An 18,258-nucleotide genomic window follows, 5' to 3' on the forward strand; every position below is an offset into this window, starting at 1 on the left:
ATTTCTGCAATAATCGAATAGTTGAAGAGGCTTCGATGGTAATAGGGGCTTTGAATTCGGCTCTGCGGCTGTCGCAACATCCTATGCTCCATTTGACGACTAGTTGCAGTGGGAGTAAAGTGAAGTCAGCTAGGAGGAGTTCGACAGTCAGCTCTCAGCATCGATTATGCCGTAATTGGGTTGTTTTGATTCGGCTATAAGGTAGTTGGTTCTGCGATAATTGGATTGTTGATTTCGCCTCCAAAGAAATAAAGTCGCTTGATTCGGCGGCTCGGTGATCATCGGGTTAATCGGTAGCCTTGGGTGATATTGGCTAATGGTAATCTTGATTTGGCGCAAAGGTTCTGGGGTTAATGTAGTCGGCACCTAGGTAATTGGATGCTAGAATTGGCACGGTGAATATATATGGGTTGGCTACTGTCGGTGCGGTAGAATTCGGTTAATTGCTGTCGGGATAGAATGCTGTTAGAGCTTGAACGTTGCAATGATCTTGAACAAAGCTATTACCTTGGAACTGGTTATGATCAGCAAGCATGCTAAGAGCAGTGAGCGTTTAAGCTCAAGAAGATTGATTAAGACTTGGAACGTGTTACACACAGAAAACTTACATAGATCTTGGAGATTTCTTTGCACTGGACGAAGACTAAGACTACAGAAAAGGCACACTATCTTACAGTGCCATGGTTATTCTACCCCGCATTGACCCGGACGAGACAACACCTGCAATCTGCCAGCTGTAATTGTATCGTATTTCTGTGTTCGGAACAGCTTTGTATTATTTTGGTACATCACAAGTGTTGCTCTGGACAGTTTAATGTGGGGGACTACGTCAGGATTATGTTGCTGCGTGAGCACAGCCTCCAGTGAGTTGTCGTCACACGCAGCACTTAAAACCGATCGTTGCTGTTCCAATCCTAATAATTTTTGCAAGATCGAGGAAATAGTGAACTATATGGCTCGGAATAATATCATGGTCAAGGCGGTGCGAGAAACAGTAGCCAAACCTTAACAACACCACAGATTATAGCATTATGATAGTTACAATGTACTGAGGAAGGACCGCACCAGAAGTGTAGGTGAGCGACTAGCTTTCCGATTGCAGCTCTCTGCTCAATTCAGACCTATTTCACTTAAGTCATGCTCTAATGCCGAGTTCCTGCAGGGCTGCCTAACCTATACACCCGCCGTCAGATAGCTTTACTCCAGGTTATAGGTCCAATATTAGCCCACTTAGGTAGGGAAGGTCATAACCGACTGGGCCTAGGGGACTTTCATGTTGAGCTTGAGTTATGGCTTTTGATCCTAGGCAAGAACCAAAGGGGTATATCGCTAGCTGAACATATTGATAGCTCTTCGTTTTGCACCGTCAAGGAGGACGCCCCTACCAAAATCAGTGGAGAGTTCAACTGACGTAACCATTGTTTCACCTGGTCTGACAAATGACCTCTCCTGGCAACCCGTCGATTCCTCTTGGGTCGGAACATCTCCCCCTAATTGTCCCTATCATTGTCTTCATCAGTAGACCACCCGACTTCATCAACACTGAACGCCGCTCTTTGAGCAATCATGGGTAGCCTAATTGGCCTAGTTTCAACCAATTAAGGCCTGCGTACATAAGCTGCCTTGCTTGCTTACCTTGCTTACTTCTGATAAAAGAATAAAAAGTAAAGGGCAGCCCAGTTCTAAATTTGCTCGGCCTTCTTTATTCTTTTATTTTTATTATGTCAGAAATGAAGCAGGAAAGCAAGGCAATCAAAATGATATCCTTAATGATTTCAAATTAATGATTTTTGTTGTTGTCGTCGTCGTATGTATATTGCATAAGACTGGAAAACAACATAAACTTTAATAGAATTGTAATAGAAATGAAAAATAGTTACACAGGTTGCGGCTAAAGTAACTATATGATTTGTTTTTTAAATAACTATTGAATGGAATGAAAAACAACAAAAAAATTTATGATAAAAAGAAAGCTTATTTTATGTTATTTTTTTACATTAATTATGAAAAATAATATCAGTTAAATGAGAACCGTTTTCTCTAACGCAAAAATGTGCTCTTTTTATGGCATTTTCCATAACTTGGGCGGTAATGCCACATCAAACGGTAACACGAATTGCGTGTAAAGATTTCTGATGAAGATTTTTGGGATCCCCAAAATCTGTTATTTTGTTTATTTACGAAACCGTTCAAGTGAAAATGCGCTTCGTCGGTCATCATTAAATTTGACAAAAAATTTTCATTTTGATCAACGAGATTTAAAACTGCTCTAGCATATTCCAAGCACAATACGAAGTCCTCAGGATTTAGTTTTTGGACTAGTTGGATTTAGTAAGGGAAGAGGTGCAAATCGTGTTTTAAAATTCGCCGAAGAGTGCGGTCAGAAAGCTGCAACTGGGAAGATCGTCTTCTCGTTGATGTCTCCGGATTTTCTTCGACGCTCTGTCGCGCAGCATCAATATTTTCGGCCGATCTGCCAGTTCGAGGTCTGCCCGTACGTCTTGAATCTCCGACAGTCCCATATTCAGCAAAATTATTCATTAACGAACGAATGGTTGGACCCGTTGGAGCAGTTCTAACACCATAAAATCTTCTGTATGCACGTTGAGTATTAATTATCGAACGGTGATTTTCAATGAATAGAAAAACAATCTTAGTTCTTTGCGCAATTGTATAGCGTTCCATTTTTAAATATTCTCCCAAGTTTAATTTCTGAAATAGGAAAAAAGGAAAAGTTAAATACTCGCAAGCAAAGAAGTTACAATTGTTTTACATCATATAGTAACTTTAGCCGCACCGCATCGTTTATATGGCGTAAAATGACTTTTTGTGTTTTTTATTTCCGATTCGCTGGAAAAACGTTTGCTGCATTTCCGCATTCTTTGGTGGCTCTTGCTCTTTATGGATGTTTCATTTTGCGTTATGATTTCTTGAAAATCCTTTCTTGCATACAAGGCAAGGATATTTGCCTCGAAAAGTTTCAGTATTTTCATTTAGAAAAGCCGCCTCATCGTGAAATTCAACTGGCCCATTTCGAGGTTCCTCTAGGTGTTCTTCATTTAGAAAAGCCGCCTCATCGTGAACTTCAACTGGTTCAAAAGCCGCCTCATCGTGAACCTCAACTGGTTGTTCATTTCGAGGTTCCTCTGGTTTTAGAAAAGCCGCCTCATCGCGAACTTCAACTGGTTGTTCATTTAAAAGAGGCTCTTCGTCAAATTACAAAATTGAAATTTGTGCTTCTTTTTTTAATAGCGGCAAATATTCAAAAGATATCGCCGTCTGTGTGCCTTTACGGGCAAATTCTTTGGAATCAAAATTTGTTTGAACGCCGTCTGAAGATTTTCCCTGTTGAACTGGAACTGTTGTGGTTGTAAATATGGTTCCCTGATTACATTCTAAAAATATAAAAGGTGATAATTGGATTTTGCATATTTTTTATTAATAAAGATATTCTGATTGAAACTGAAAATTCGTTACGAAGAAAACTTTTTATGGCCTTGTTTGACTTGTCCATTCGCGGAAAACAGATAGAATTACCTGCAAAATTATGGAAAATCCTAAGTATTGAAGGATACATTTTTAGAAGTGCATTGCCTGTTACCTGCGAATACAAAAAATGGGTAGGAAAAATCATTTCTCCATTCATTTTTCCTACCTAAGAATGAAAAATTAACCTTATAAGAACGCTCTTTCACAGATTTGTTTCATTCAGTAAGAAACCGTGATAACGTGATATCGCATCTGATAACGTGAATTTAAAAAATCAATAAAATGGAAAATCGAACAATTTTTAACCAGACTGCTCAAGAAACATATAAGCAGATTGCTACTGGAGCCGCCGGTTCCCCATACAACGAAGAACAGAAACGTGTTATAATTATCAAAGTATTGCTTTGCAAGCGGGCCTATATAAACGATCAGGTGATCCTAGGAATAAAAATTCCCCAATGGGATTCTCGACTCCAGCAATTATCAAACTGAGGCAATTTTTTGGAAACATGGAGGAGAAATTCCGAAAATGCGTCCTGTCTTTTGGCGCACTAAACATCGAAGACGCTGTAGTACGATCGCAGTATTGCTTCCTACTAACCGGCGTATGTAGCGATTGGACCCTTTTCATTGGAACAGCGGCTGAGTCAACATACCCTACAGAATCTGTCAGGGAGATGATATCACAAATATATAATTCAGCTGAAAGCATCGGGGCTAAAATAGTATTGACTGTCTGTGATTCAGATCCCACGCATCAAGATATAGTGCCAACTTACGGCGAAAGAGATATATATTATGTACGCAAACGTTGGGCCTTTGATATACATATATCACCTTTTGGTAAATATTGTGAGAGCCTACATCGCTAAAGATATAAAGTACCAAGGAATGGTGCTTGATTTTATCTTCGTCGATGTCTACAGCAAAAATAAAAAAAAATGGGAAGGCTCTATTTCTACGACAAATTCAAAATTGAAACTTATGAAGAAATTTTCAGTGATCAAGTTGTGTGGGATCTAATGGAACTGGCGGAGATGTTCCCAGAAGCTTAGAAGTCCTGAATCATACAATAACATTCGTGTCAGCCATGGCATCACTACTCAAAATTTTATCAATGGAACGAGAAACAACAACTTTGGTGGAGAAATTGCAAATAATAGGAAACCTTAAAGAAGTTCTAGACAGAAATGAAACTGGTGTTAGGAGTATATTCTAATCAACTATGAAAATATCAATATAAGCAAATTAACAACACATGGGACAGTAGAAAAATTTTTCTACGATATAAGAGCACGGGTAAATATCATATATATAGGACCTGTTTATTTTACACCAAGTCCACAGACTGTTTACTATGCCAAGAGGAGATTTGATGCAGCTATTGAGCACACAAATAATTACGAACAAGCGGAAATACTATATAATAGCGACTTAGAATTTCCAATGTAAATAACTTTTAAGATTTAAGAAATAAATGTCCGTTGTAATTTTAATGTAAATACATATATAAATAAAGAAAACCAAATTTAATGTAATTGTACTTTGTTTTATAGTATAGTAGTTATTGCCCATTATAGGTATTTCAATAAGGCCAATACTGAATGAAGCTAATGCGAACTAAAATAAACAAAAACCATGTGTTTTTTCTCGAATTATAATAATTATAAAGGACTTTAGTTTTCAAACAGCCATCAAATCTCATGAAATGTATTGGACTCACTACTGTCAACTAAAATATAGGCATCTTTAATCTTAAACTCAACTAAAAATATTTTTATTGTCCTCTTTCTTCCGCACTCCTATTTTTTGAACAACAAATTTGAAGCGATTTATAATGTTGGTGTAAACAGTAAATAATTTAAAACAAATTGCAACATTTCTGCCAATGAATTAACTGCTGGGATGTCAACAATGTTAAACAAATACAAAATAAGCCAATATGGATAAGGTTGACCATATTTTTTGACCATTTCCTTTTTTTGTATGGTCTTCCTGCGGATGAGAAACCTCCACAATTTGCAATGGATTCAAATGTCATTAGGAACACTAAAACATCCAGCGAAATTTCCATGGTAATGCTGAAACAGTTGGATGACCTGAGAATTGAGTATCTTATTAATGTTCTCAACCTGTGGCTAGCTACCTATGTATGTCGTGTTCGATGTCTTAAAAATAAACAGGTTGGTCCCACTACTATAGCCAGGCAAGGATTCCAAAAAAATATGAATCGTCGAGACTGATTCCGCTTTTGTCGGCCGCAACAAATTCTCTTGACGCTTTACTCCTGACGAGAGTCAGAAATAGCTATCTAGTTGCCGATCATCAGCAAAGGTTCCGTAAGCTGCACAGAACTACAACAGCTTTGCCCACTATCTCCAAAAAAAAAAACATGTCGGACGATAGGGCAGTGTTGGTGGCGTTCGACTTATCAAAAGCCTTTGATACACTGCACCCCGTTTGAGGACATCAAGCAGACTACGCTCCGGCAACGTTGGAAATATTGGATAATCAATTATATGGGTTGAAGTGGAAGCACTGTAGAGTGAACTGTTTAACTTTTACCTTTCCTGTATTACCCTCCGACAGACATTGAGATCGTTGCGTATGTGGATGATTGTACGATCTTGGCGTCGGCGAAACTTTCCTAATATCTTTTGTAAAAGGATGAATTCCTATTTATTTGATCTTGTCACCCTTATCCGCTTGCTTCTACGTATGTTTCTATGCTACAACAACAACATCAAGTGTAGTTGAGACAGGTATCTCCAAATCTATACCATCCAAAGTCCTTGGCCCAGATGGCATATGTGAGTTATGAATTACACAGTTATTGATTCCGGATATCTGGAATGTGGCGCGAGTTATTCCGATTCTGAGACCCGAAAAATCCTCTATAATTCAACTGCCCGATTTCTCTTCTTTCACCTGTAGCTAACGTTTTAAAATGCTACCACCCCTGAAAGAGCGCTTCCACCTTGCTACACAAGAACAGCTTTGTAGGAGATAACGACCAAGAACGGACCATTCTGGCAGCTCTTGATATGTCCAAGGTGAATTGAATCATGAATTCCACCCTTCCAAATGATGTCACGCGTTGGCTTGTCAATTACCTAAATGATAGGCAAGCATTGGTCGAATTCCGAAGCAAAAACTCCAAATATCAAGATGGGAGTGAAGCAAATTCACCAGCGATTGTGTCGTACGCTTGTGAAAGTTCCATCATTGCATCAGGTGTTAATATTCACGATGTAAGTGCTCAGATTTCCGACAATCTAGCCACCGTAGATAATTGCTTTCGGGAGCGCAATCTTTTTTTTTATCCCTTACAAAGTTATGCGTGTCACTTTTCACTTTCTGTATGCGAGAAATAAACCTAGAACTCGATATAATCAATAATCCAAAACTACTAAGGGTATTCTTCGACCTCCTTTCTTGACACATGACACGTGTATAAATAAGAAAGTGAAAGCCAGGAATAAAGTCCACACAGCGCTTGGTGACAATGAAACATTGGTAGCAATCGCCCTCCGTTCCGTCCTTAACTATGTTGCTCTACGTAGCACTCCGAGTTACAACGAATTGTGTACAAATGTCCAGTGTGGATCACATTTATGAGGAGAGCAGGATACTGTCAGTCAGACAACATAATGTGTTGCTGACTAGACAGTTCATGTAACCATCACACTATGATGGAAGCTCCACCTTCCACCAGCTAGTGAATGCATTCATCGGACCTTGACCGTTGTCAGTAGCGAACTCCATGAAAACCGTGCATCAACAGGCGGTCTCCGTAAACTTAAGGGGCTATAGATGCAATATGTTCTCAGGTGCCCTTTCTGGCTTCGATACTTGGCATTTGTTCAATTGTCCATCTAACCATCTAGATTTGTGGCCAAAACCAATTGACGTTTAGCAATTTCTCTGGCTGCCCATATCCAATAGCAGTCATATGTAAAATTAATGTATATTTTCTTTTTCCATTTTCTAATTATACACTTGAGGAAAGAATCCTCGAGTCCAGGCGAACTATCACAACAAAAAAAGACCACCCACACATGAATATTGAATCAAACATTTTATCAAAAATGTTTGGCTTCTTTCTTGGCTATGCCTATATATCCGATGATGTTTGAGTTTAGTATCTATCTAAAGATGTTACGAATGTCGAACACCTGATAAGATACACACTTGAAATTTGAGAGAAATCTGAGACCCATAAGGCTGTTAGTTTGGGCTTCCCCGGAAAACTATATGTCCTTGTTGTCAGTATAACAAGGACTACCTGTGGTAAACATTTCAACCCTAATACCATGGCTACATATAAAAGAAGAATGTAATATTCTTTTAACAACTGCCTCTCGTTGTTCAAATTGACACCTAAGATGCACTAGCGACCCCTGTTATTTACTTGTGACACTACTAATTTTTTTATCCACCGTCTTGGGAGGATGTCTGAACTAAGCACCCTTCTCTGGCCGGTAATAGTGTTGTGTGGTAACATCATCCCATTACGATAAATATTTGTCATCGATAAAATCGATAAAACGTCGAACCGATGCTACGAAATGAAGTGATAAAGGGAATCAACAATAAACGAGAGAAAATATTGGGGAGCCAACAGTTGACAGTTGAGTTTTGCCTTTCATAGGGAATTAACATGGATACATGGATTGCGTCGTCACAGAGGAAATTATTTGTTAAAACGCCAAGTCTTTTGTTATTGTTTATTTCATGTTTTCATTCGGTCGAAAACCAACATAATGTCATAATAAAAACACCTTTCCTCATTCTCGGCAATGGACTAACTCAACTCTCCAACATTTTACACTCTGAATTGGAAATAAAAGAAAACAACGCTGAATAAATGGGTAGAGGAGATTAACAAATATTAGTTATATTTTGTTGTTATTTGTCTTTGTTTTGCTGTTTTTGTGATTCGCGTGATATATAAATATACAAATTTATCAGCCCGTTTGTTTATATCGCAACGTTCTTATAGATACACTCAATACATTCACTACTTCGCGTCGCGTTTCATGCTGTCTGCTTTTCGTGTGGAAAAATTAGAAAATGTCATTAGTGCTTTTGTGTAAAACTAATTCTAATAAGAAGTGAAAAATCTTTACCCCGTAGCTCGGCTCGCATGTGCTAAAAGAAACAACAACAAAAACGGTTGATATCTGTGAACAAATACAATTACTCAATAACGTTAATAAAGTGCCATTGTCCCCCCCTTGGAAAAACAACAACAAATGTACAAACTTAAAGATAAACAACAATAAAAGTCACGAAGAACCTTAACAGAAAAAATTGTTGTATCGCGTATTTTGCGTACCTTCCAACTAGAAACAATGATGATTCACAAAGGTTAACAAACACCGAAGACGACGTACCCAAGAAAACCCATATCTTCGAAATGTTGTTGTTATTGTATTTATCAATAACATGTCTTGAAAAGTAGAATGAAAACAAGGGAAATTCTGAAATTCTCTACTCCATGACTTCTTTTCTCAAGGATGTATAATCAAAACCAATCGTAATCGTAGTAGAACAGGAAAACGAAAAACAACAAAGTGTTTTTATAAAAAGGCAAACATATGTTCGGGAAGACATCAGCATCGTCGTCATCAGCAACCTCATTGTCATCGTTGTCGTCTTCAACAGCAACAGTGGCGCCGTTGTCACCATCGCCGCACCATTCCAAATATCGTCGAACAACGTCATCGGATACCACCACAAACCCCAGCATGAAGACAGTGAAGATATTTTTCAGGTAAATTTTTTTCAACAATAACACGAAAGAAACTCCAGGCAGCTGGTAGGTTCAATTGCTCATGGCTCATGGCCCCAGCCACAGAACACACACAAATCTAACAACAATCGCACATGCACAATCTCCCCATGAATACAAAAATAAATAAACAACAGTAGAACTTTGTTATAAGGAATTTTAGGAATTTTGGGGTATGGATGAGCTTTTACTAGTTCGAGGGGTTTGAAGTATGAAAAATGTATTGATGGCAGATCACCTAAAGGTCTAAGCCTTACAATTGAATTTGTGGGTGTTATGACCAGAAAGACCTCGGTCATGACACGCAATCTAATCCATTTTGGATGTTGTAGACTTCCTAAATACCAATGTGTTGAACCTATTGGATCAAGTTTTCGTTGGATAGCAATCCTTCGGTCGCGATTTCATACCAAAAAAAAAATCACATACAGAATTACCGAATTTGATAAAGAATATATGGACGTGTGCCGCGAAATCGGAATGTTTTGTGGAAAAATTGGTAAATTTACTAATCAGACCTCAGAAAAAGTCGGAAAAAACTCCGATATCAGGGCTTATCTTTCCTTTACCGACCCAACTCAGAAAATTATGAAAAAATTACCACATATAGAGCTTTTTATCCCGATCCAACCATGATTGATTTTGTTGCGGAAATGTATACTTCCCGAGATATAGGCCTCCAAAGTTCCACAACGGCCCTAGTCCAAAATGTTGGCAAAACACCGCAGAAAATTTTTAAAAAATTACCACAGATAGTACTTTTTACACCGAATCCAAATGTATTGCTTTTGTTGCGGAAAAGTATACTTCCCAAGATATGAGCCTCTATGTTTGGTCGGTAAAGGAAAGGAGTTCCATAACCGGATTTTATAAACCCACTAGGTTTCAAATGTCAATTCCATTGCGTATACGTGAAATAATTCTTTATAATGAAGGATAATTCGACAAAATGTTATAATATAAACAGACAGTAAGTCCTGTAAGGCCCCTAGCAGATATTTTTGTCACATCCCATACTTCCCGGTATTGACTTCCGTCCTCTAGTCTTAAATACGGGCAGAAGGGCGGCCACCTACAAAGATCCTACTTTTTTAAGAAAGATTTTTTGGCCTAGTCGGTGTTGATCTTCGAGAATTTTACAATGGTTTCCATATCGCCTTTATTGTCTTTCAAAAAATGAGATAAAATCGAGTGGCACTTACGGAACGTTGATGGTCTTTAACCCGGGAAGCATGGATTTTCACACAAGGTATCAGTCGGCTTTGTCGACAGATGTGTGTTATATTTTGTTTATGTCTGTCCTACTGTTCAAGCTGTCGAATGAACCACCACCTCCGGCGAGCTTAAGTCGAGTGAAAAGCCGTCATTCTGTCAGAAAGGGTCTATAGAAGCACGCTTTCTTTCAGAAAGGGTCTATAGAAGCATTCTCTCTTTCGGAAAGGGTCTATAGAAGCAACCTTTCATTCAGAAAGGCTCTATAGAAGCACACTTTCTTTCAAAAAGGGTTTATAGAAGCACCCTCTCTTTCGGAAAGGGTCTATAGAAGCAACCTTTCATTCAGAAAGGCTCTATAGAAGCACTCTTTCTTTAGAAAGGTTCATAGAAGCAGCCTTTCTTTCGGAAAGGGTCTACATAAGCAGCCTTTCTTTCGGAAAAGAACTATAGAAGCACCCTTTTTCTTTCCGATAGGGTCTATAGAAGCACCCTTTCTTGCGTAAAGGGTCTATAGTTGACGTAGTACGCCAAACGTGGCTGAGGTCCTATCTTCCCTCCTTCCGGGGTTCGAGAGTGATTTAACCGTGGCCCACAATTCATTTATTCCGGCTCCAATGTTGCAACAATTAACTATGGGGAGATCGTCTGACCCAAGAGAAACGGCGGGTTGCTCATTAGTAAATTCAGTTGGTGCGGGCAGGTTTTTTGGTCATTACCGTTTATAATAGGAGCCGCGAGAACAACTTCATAAATATTCTGTTGAAGTTTTGAAGAATTTCTGAGCGTAAAAGACTGTGTTTTCAAAAACCTTCCGTTCGTAAGCCTTACCAGAACATATACCACGCGGATTATATCATAAGAATGGTCAGGATACAACATCTACTGTCCAAAAATACAAGTAGAAAGCAAAGGTTCTAACCACGGCCAACTAATTCGTTAAAAATCAAATTAAGACTCAGAATTGCTGCCACCGAAGTTCTGGACGGAATACAATTCGCTTGAATTAACGTTTGGGCCGCCAAGCAATAACAGTACGATAACTACAGTGATGCAGAGCATTTAATTTCCTTGACAATTTTTGGCATCCTAAAGTCTCATAATTGTGGAAGTCGGGACCTAATTCTAGTGCCGCAATGATGAGGTTTCACTGTTCATGCTTTCATTTGCTTCAGAAAAATATACAAAATATACAAATCACTTAAGGGGAGTACACACTAACAGTCAAAACTGACAGTCAACGTACTTTAAGGACAATTTTCCGGCAAATAACAACTTTTATTTAGCTAAAAACGTTTGAAATACAATATTTACGATACTATTTAGAGATTATAAAAGAAATTTTTCAATTAGGCTTTGATATTCACGAAATAGACCTCGATGACTGTCAGTTTTGCGTGTCAATGTGTACTATACTTTATTCGCATGTTACCACCACAAACACAGTGTTGAAAAAATACCTTTACCACTCAAATTGCGTTGCCAGATGCCAACAAAGAATTGGTATGTTGAAACCGATTTGACTCTAATTCAAAATAAAAATGTATATGGTAAATAACAAAAATTTTTTGCAATCGATGAATCCGAGTTTCACCCTTTTAGAATTCGCGAACTGTTAACATATCCTATAAAGTATGACTACAATTCTTTAAAATGAAGTGTTTTAGGAGGGATCCCATAATGTCAACCATTAAAATTAATTCACGTGGAAGCTGTGTTGGCATCAATGTAGAAAAATAGGTAAAAATGGGTTGAAGCCAACAAGTTTTTTATGCTCCCTTCCGATTTCTGGCTTAACCTTACATTTTATAGACATATGCCCAAAGAAAGACTCAAAGAATACTTCATGTGCAATATGATACTAGTGTATCATTTTTCGATATATCCACTGCATCCACCTAAAATTGATGCTGACATTTTGAAGCCGGAATTTCGGGGTTTTTTAAATTTTTTTAATAATTCGGACGCGCAACAAGATCATATTCAAAACTCATAATAGGATTATAAAACTCGTGATTTTACGTCGTTTAATGCATATCTCATGAGTGTGCTCCTTACAGCATCCTAGTAATTGGAGTTTAAAGGCCAATATTTGATGCGTGAATTTTTTTAAAAAACCTATTTTTTGCGTTTCAAATTTACAAGTGCCATTCAATTTCCTTTGTACCCCGCGTGAATTTAGTTTTTTTACGCGATGGATCTAATGAGTCCATCCACGATCGAATCCATCCACTAAAACCGCGGATATAGATACCCTGAAAATAGGAAAATCAGCAAAAATATTTTTTGACAAATCCGCGTACTAAACCGCGATTTTCTTTAAAATTTTTTATATAAATGGAATCCTTTACTCGCGATTATAATATTTGCGAAAACACGTGTCATAAAAAACAGAGATACGCGAGTAATATGGGTATTTCGCCAAAAATTTAATGTGAAGCACATCCGCGGTTTTTGAAGAATCTATTTGAAATAGGTGTATATTGACGTATTTTTGATGGGCGCTGATGAAACCGGATGCGCATCAAAATCGTATGCACATTGCGCGACTTTTACCAACTTTAAGGTTTTTTGCAGTGCATGATGCAACTGGCGGCACACAATGGCCGCTGAGTGAAACATCGAAATATGCATAAATATTGAAAGAGATTGATTCGCTTTATCCAAAATCGGATGCGCATCAACCGACTTTAACTAATTCGTGAATTACAGGCTTTTTAATTTTCATATCTTTTAAATGATAGTAATTTCAATATTACTCTTAATTTCCTATCCTAATAAGTTATCACAGTAAGCAGATAAGCTTTCACGATGGTAAACCATATATTTTGATAAAGTTTTAGCAGAATACTTTAATTTGTGTATTAGATTTTAGCGAAATAGTAGGATAACTCTCAAATATTTTTTTTCTAATTTTTCGAAACAAACCAAAAAATATATTTGTAACAATATTTTCCAACAATGAGTTGTTTCTCTTTTGTTGTTGTTATAATATGCAATTTATAAAGCCAATGTTTATAATTTTGTTTTCACATTTTTTTACGCGTTGTCTAGTTTCTGTACGTATTTTTAATTTAGTTTTTAGAGATTTATACGGACTCTGAGTTAGTATAATTTAAATTTATTGCCAGATTTTTTTAATTTTTTTGATTTTCCGCAAAAATTAAAAAACATGGTGCATCTACGGATGGATATCAAATGCTGTTACTGATATATGCTTACATTTTCTCAATACAAAAAATAAGACATTTTAAAATATTTTTTCTTTATAAGAGGATAAATACCGCTATAACTTTTACGCGCATCGGCCAATTTCGTGGACGCGAGCAGATTTGAAACCAGATTTTTTTCCTTTAACTCTATACCAAAAATCGTAGATGTGCTCGCGAAAATTTTTTTTAATTTTTTTCAAATGGAATTGCAGTGGAATTTTGTTATTTGCCATATCCTGATCAAACTAAAAGTGCTCTAAGTGGGTCTAGCTGATACTTGCCTCACGAATAACATAACTAAAAAAAAAAAAAAAAACTAGTAAAATGTATCAGTCGGCTATGCCCCAGCCTGTGTGAATTGAAACACCTTTTTCCCAAAAAAAAAAAACGTTTGTATTTAGGGGGTCTTCAGCATTTTTGGGCGTGTTAACTTGCCGACAATGATATGGATTAAGATATCATCTCAAAACTTTTGTGGGGGAGGTACCTAAAGGAATGGACCGACATACTAGATTTTGGAAGTCTTTCTTATTATGGTTGTCATTCCATTCATTTCCATTCATTTCGATAGGACCATTATAACAGGAAACATGGACTTGCCCACGAAAAATATCATATCGCTGTAAATAGGGTAAACATTTCCAAAAGATTCTCGCAAAGTCCCTTAACGGCAAATGTTGATCATTTGTGTGGGTGGTACCCAAAGGAATGGACAGGGTCCACTTTTGAACATAAACTAAGTTTGGACAAAATATTACGAGATCCAAAGTTTTGAGATATTGCGCTTACCATTTTAGCGAATATTTTTGAACTTTTGTAGGATAGTTACCGGAAGAAGTGGACCTTTAAGTATCATCTTCGAATTTCATCTAATAATCGCAGAAATATTACGATATCCAAAGTATAGACCAACGCAGTATTCGGTTCGGGAGTTGTTGGGCGCACCAGTCACTACACATACACATGCTGGCCATAGGATTCTTTTACGGTTTTTGGATAATTTTCTCAAAAAGTATGGACTTGCCATTGACAAAACTTGTACCATCGTAATAGGTTGAAATTTCACGATGTGCAAAGTATGGACCAAATCGGTTACTCCTTTCAAGAGTTAACGTGAGCACAAATTTTCCGAACATTTTCGTGCATTTTTGAGGGAGGTACCCGAAAAAGTGGACGAAGTTTGGACAAAATATTACGAAGGCTAAGCAATATGGACTTAATCGGCCCACTCCTTCTGGTACCTCCCACACAAAATTTCGGATAAGTTCAGTTTAGGACCTGCTCTCGAATCGCTTTGATTTTTGTTGCAGCAACTTGTATTCACTTCCCCCCATACGACGGTACAAGTTTCATCAGGGGCAAGTCCATACTTCCTGAGAAAATGGCGGGAAAGGTGCAAAAAGCCCCTATGACACCTTGTGTAGTGGTTGGAGCGCAAGATAACTCTGGAACGGATCTGTCGATTCGGTCCAAAATTTGGCCTTCGTAATATTTTATCAAAACATAGTTTAAATTCGAAGATGGACTATATTGGTCCACTCCTTCAGGTACCTCCCCCCAAAACTTCAAAAATGTTCGGAAATTTTGCGCACGATAACTCTTGAAGGGAATGACCAATGTAATCCATACTTTGCATATCCTAATATATCTACCAGATATAGATCAGGTTCGAATATGGACTATATTTTTCTACTCCTTCTGGTACCTCTCACACAAAATTTCGGATAAGTTCACTTTAAGACCTGCTCGCGAATCACTTTGATCTTTGTTGAAGCGATTTGCATTCGCTACCTCCATTATGACGGTAAAAGTTTTTTCAGGTGCAGGTCCATATTTCTTGGGAAAACAGCCCGAAAGGTGTAAAAAAACCCCTGTGTCACCATATATGGCGGTCGGAGAACACGATAACTCTCGAACTGTTCAACCGATTTGGTCCAACATTTGGTCTTCGTCATATTATATCCAAACTTAGTTTCATGGGCAATACAGGTCCACAACTTTCGGTACTTCTCCCCAATATTTAAAAAATGTCACTAAAATGCTAGGACGATATCACTTGAATGGGGCAACCAATTTGGTCCAAACTTTGGATCTCCTAATATTTAGAAGTTTAACTTCTAAAATGGCCCATATCGGTCCTCCCTAAGGGTACCTGCCCTACAAAAGTTCAACATTTGTGTCTTAGTGCAGTTATTTCCTAATCCACATTTTTGTCGGCAAGTTCAATGGTCCAAAAAGGGCCACCAAATTATGAGAGACCTTAAATACATTCGATCTGTCCGGAGGTAAAATTTTCGCTTCACATTGGCTGAGGGTATATCTCTGTCGGAAAAGCCGACTGATCCTTTTTTACTTGTTATTAAATATTTATTTGTTAAGTCCTGCAGTTAGTTATTGAACCTTGATAATGGCCTGAGTACATTTCATTACACCCTAACATTAAGAAATTAATATAAATTGATGAAAAAGTCAGTGTGCCGAAATTTGAATTCTTGGATTAAGATACGAAAATTTTCGAAAAACATCTATGTTTCGGAAAACGTTACCGCTTCCTGATCAAATTGTGCTGCACATGGTTCAATGGTGCGAAATGAAGGCACAAAGCAAACCAAACATTCCTCTCTGAAGATACGCATAATAAATCATTCGATTTCCCGATGAATGGCATATGAGTGATTGATCCTGATGCCGATATACCTGTGAAATTGATTCTGAGCTGACCCCTATGCGATTTTACCGGCTTAACTCTAGTTTATTAAAAACTCTCCGATTTTTCTGAAATTTTTTCCAGAGGTAGATATTGTTGCGCTGATCACGGAAATGCTTAATTTTCTTGGGGGACGGGCCCGGTTATCCGGTTATTGGCCCCGAAAGTCCGGGTACAAAACCCGGGTTGGACCCGGCTCTACTGAACCGAAAGCTTATGGAAATACCTATCTAACAAGTGATCATATGTTGAGGTTAGTTTCAGGTGGGTCAGGTGATATAACCCAAAAACTGATTTTTGGACACGGATTTTTCCATAAAACCCTCAAAATGTTTGTTAATACTATTTATTGGCCTTGGAGGCTTTAGTATTAAAAATGAATTGAATAAATAAATAAAAAGTCGAAAATTGGCCCATTATGGGTTCCCATTTAATTTAAGCCAGATTGTAGCTCACACTTTAACCTTTCCAAAATGGTGCTATATGTTGTAATACCTTCCCTGGATCCAGAGGTATGGCTCTCAGAATCTCGACCACCCGGTTTCTATAAGTGCCTATTTATAAAAAAAAATAATAATTTAAAAGAACATTTTGTTCCCGTTCTCGAGATTTGCAGATGTCCATGGGAGAAAGTCTTAAATCCCCGGCCGAAGGCCTGCAATTTAAAGAAAAATATATAATTTAAAAGAAAAATGTGTTCCCGTTCCCTAGATTTGCACCTGTCCATAGGAGAATGTCTTAAATTCCCGTCCGAAAGCCGGCAATTTAAAGAAAAATTTATAATTTAAAAGAAAATGTTGTTCCCGTTCCCGAGATTTGCGTCCGTCCATAGGAGAAAGTCTTAAATCCCCGGCCAAAGGCCGGCTATTTAGAGGAAAGATATAATTTAAAAGACATTTTTGTTTAATTTAGGACTTTAAATTTTTCCATAGACACCTATAATGTAAAGAAATGAGCCCTACAGAACCGAGTTTTCAAGATTCTAAGGGCCACATCTCTGGATCCAGAGAAGGTATTACAACATATAGCACCATTTTGGAAAGGTTAAAGTGCGAGCTATAATCTGGCATACATTAACAGGGTACCCATAATGGGCCGATTTTCGACATTTTGAGGATTTTATGGAAAAATCCGGGTCCAAAAATCAGTTTTTGGGTTATATCACCTGACCACCTCAAAATAATCCCATCATATGACCACTTTTTGGAAAGGTATTTCCATAAAACCAATTTTGTAGCAATCGGTTCAGTAGAGCCGGGTCTAACCCGGGTTTTGTACCCGGACTTTCGTGTCTAATAACCGGGTAACCGGATCCGTCCCCCAAGAAAATTATACATTCGATCAGCGCAACAATATCTACCTCTGGAAAAAATTAAAAAAATCGGAGAGTTTTTACTGAACCAGAGTTGGTCCTCCATAACTTTTGTGCCTACCTTGTTATGGTTTCCAAATGTCAGTAGCGGGAAATAATTTTATTCTTTAGCGCTGAATTAAAAAAAAAAAAAACTTTTGGGTCTTTCTGTATAAGCCCTTCTATGGGTGGCAACGCCAAGCCCTAAGTTCTCAAACTAGAAATGAACGAAGAACCACACCAACCAGTACGGCGACCAATTTCTTTTTTTGTGTTATTCCCTTGTTTTTTTTTTCATTCGACAATTTCTGTGTTGTTTCGCATTCGTTGGGTTCTTCGTCGTCGTGTGTCTGAATGAATGTGCCTGCCTACTACAACAATGTGGGAATGTTCGCAATGGTCGTGTTTGCTATTCTGGTGTTATTTTCGTAAATGACGTAAGCGTTAAAAACGGCTTTTCATATAGAAATCAACAACAACAACCACAGCAAAA

General features: G+C 37.8%; 1 protein-coding gene and 1 long non-coding RNA gene across 7 annotated transcripts in view; one reads left to right on the top strand and one right to left on the bottom strand.

Moving 5' to 3' along the window:
* Window positions 1-1,957: 1,957 nt before the first annotated feature.
* LOC141393612 (uncharacterized) lies at window positions 1,958-5,693 on the bottom strand. Its single transcript, XR_012410145.1, has 2 exons — window positions 2,774-5,693; window positions 1,958-2,712 (listed from the first exon to the last, which is right to left on the bottom strand). It is a non-coding gene; the product is annotated as an uncharacterized lncRNA (long non-coding RNA).
* Window positions 5,694-8,118: 2,425 nt separating this feature from the next.
* raw (NDT-like domain-containing protein raw) overlaps window positions 8,119-18,258 on the top strand; it is a 95,945-nt gene continuing 85,805 nt past the window's right edge. For 4 of the 6 annotated variants that reach the window (XM_073966853.1, XM_073966856.1, XM_073966852.1 and 1 more), the window contains exon 1: window positions 8,119-9,265. Coding sequence is in view for 1 of the 6 variants with exons in the window: in XM_073966860.1 (XP_073822961.1) it covers window positions 9,090-9,265 (176 nt within the window). In the remaining 5 variants the exon portion in view is untranslated. The remainder of the gene's footprint in view (window positions 9,266-18,258) is intronic. The other 2 variants (XM_073966854.1, XM_073966857.1) reach the window with 1 other exon arrangement.

Source organism: Musca autumnalis, unplaced genomic scaffold (assembly GCF_047663935.1).
Source record: "Musca autumnalis isolate F117 unplaced genomic scaffold, ASM4766393v1 scaffold_2, whole genome shotgun sequence".
In the NCBI taxonomy this organism is placed as follows: Eukaryota; Metazoa; Arthropoda; class Insecta; order Diptera; family Muscidae; genus Musca; species Musca autumnalis.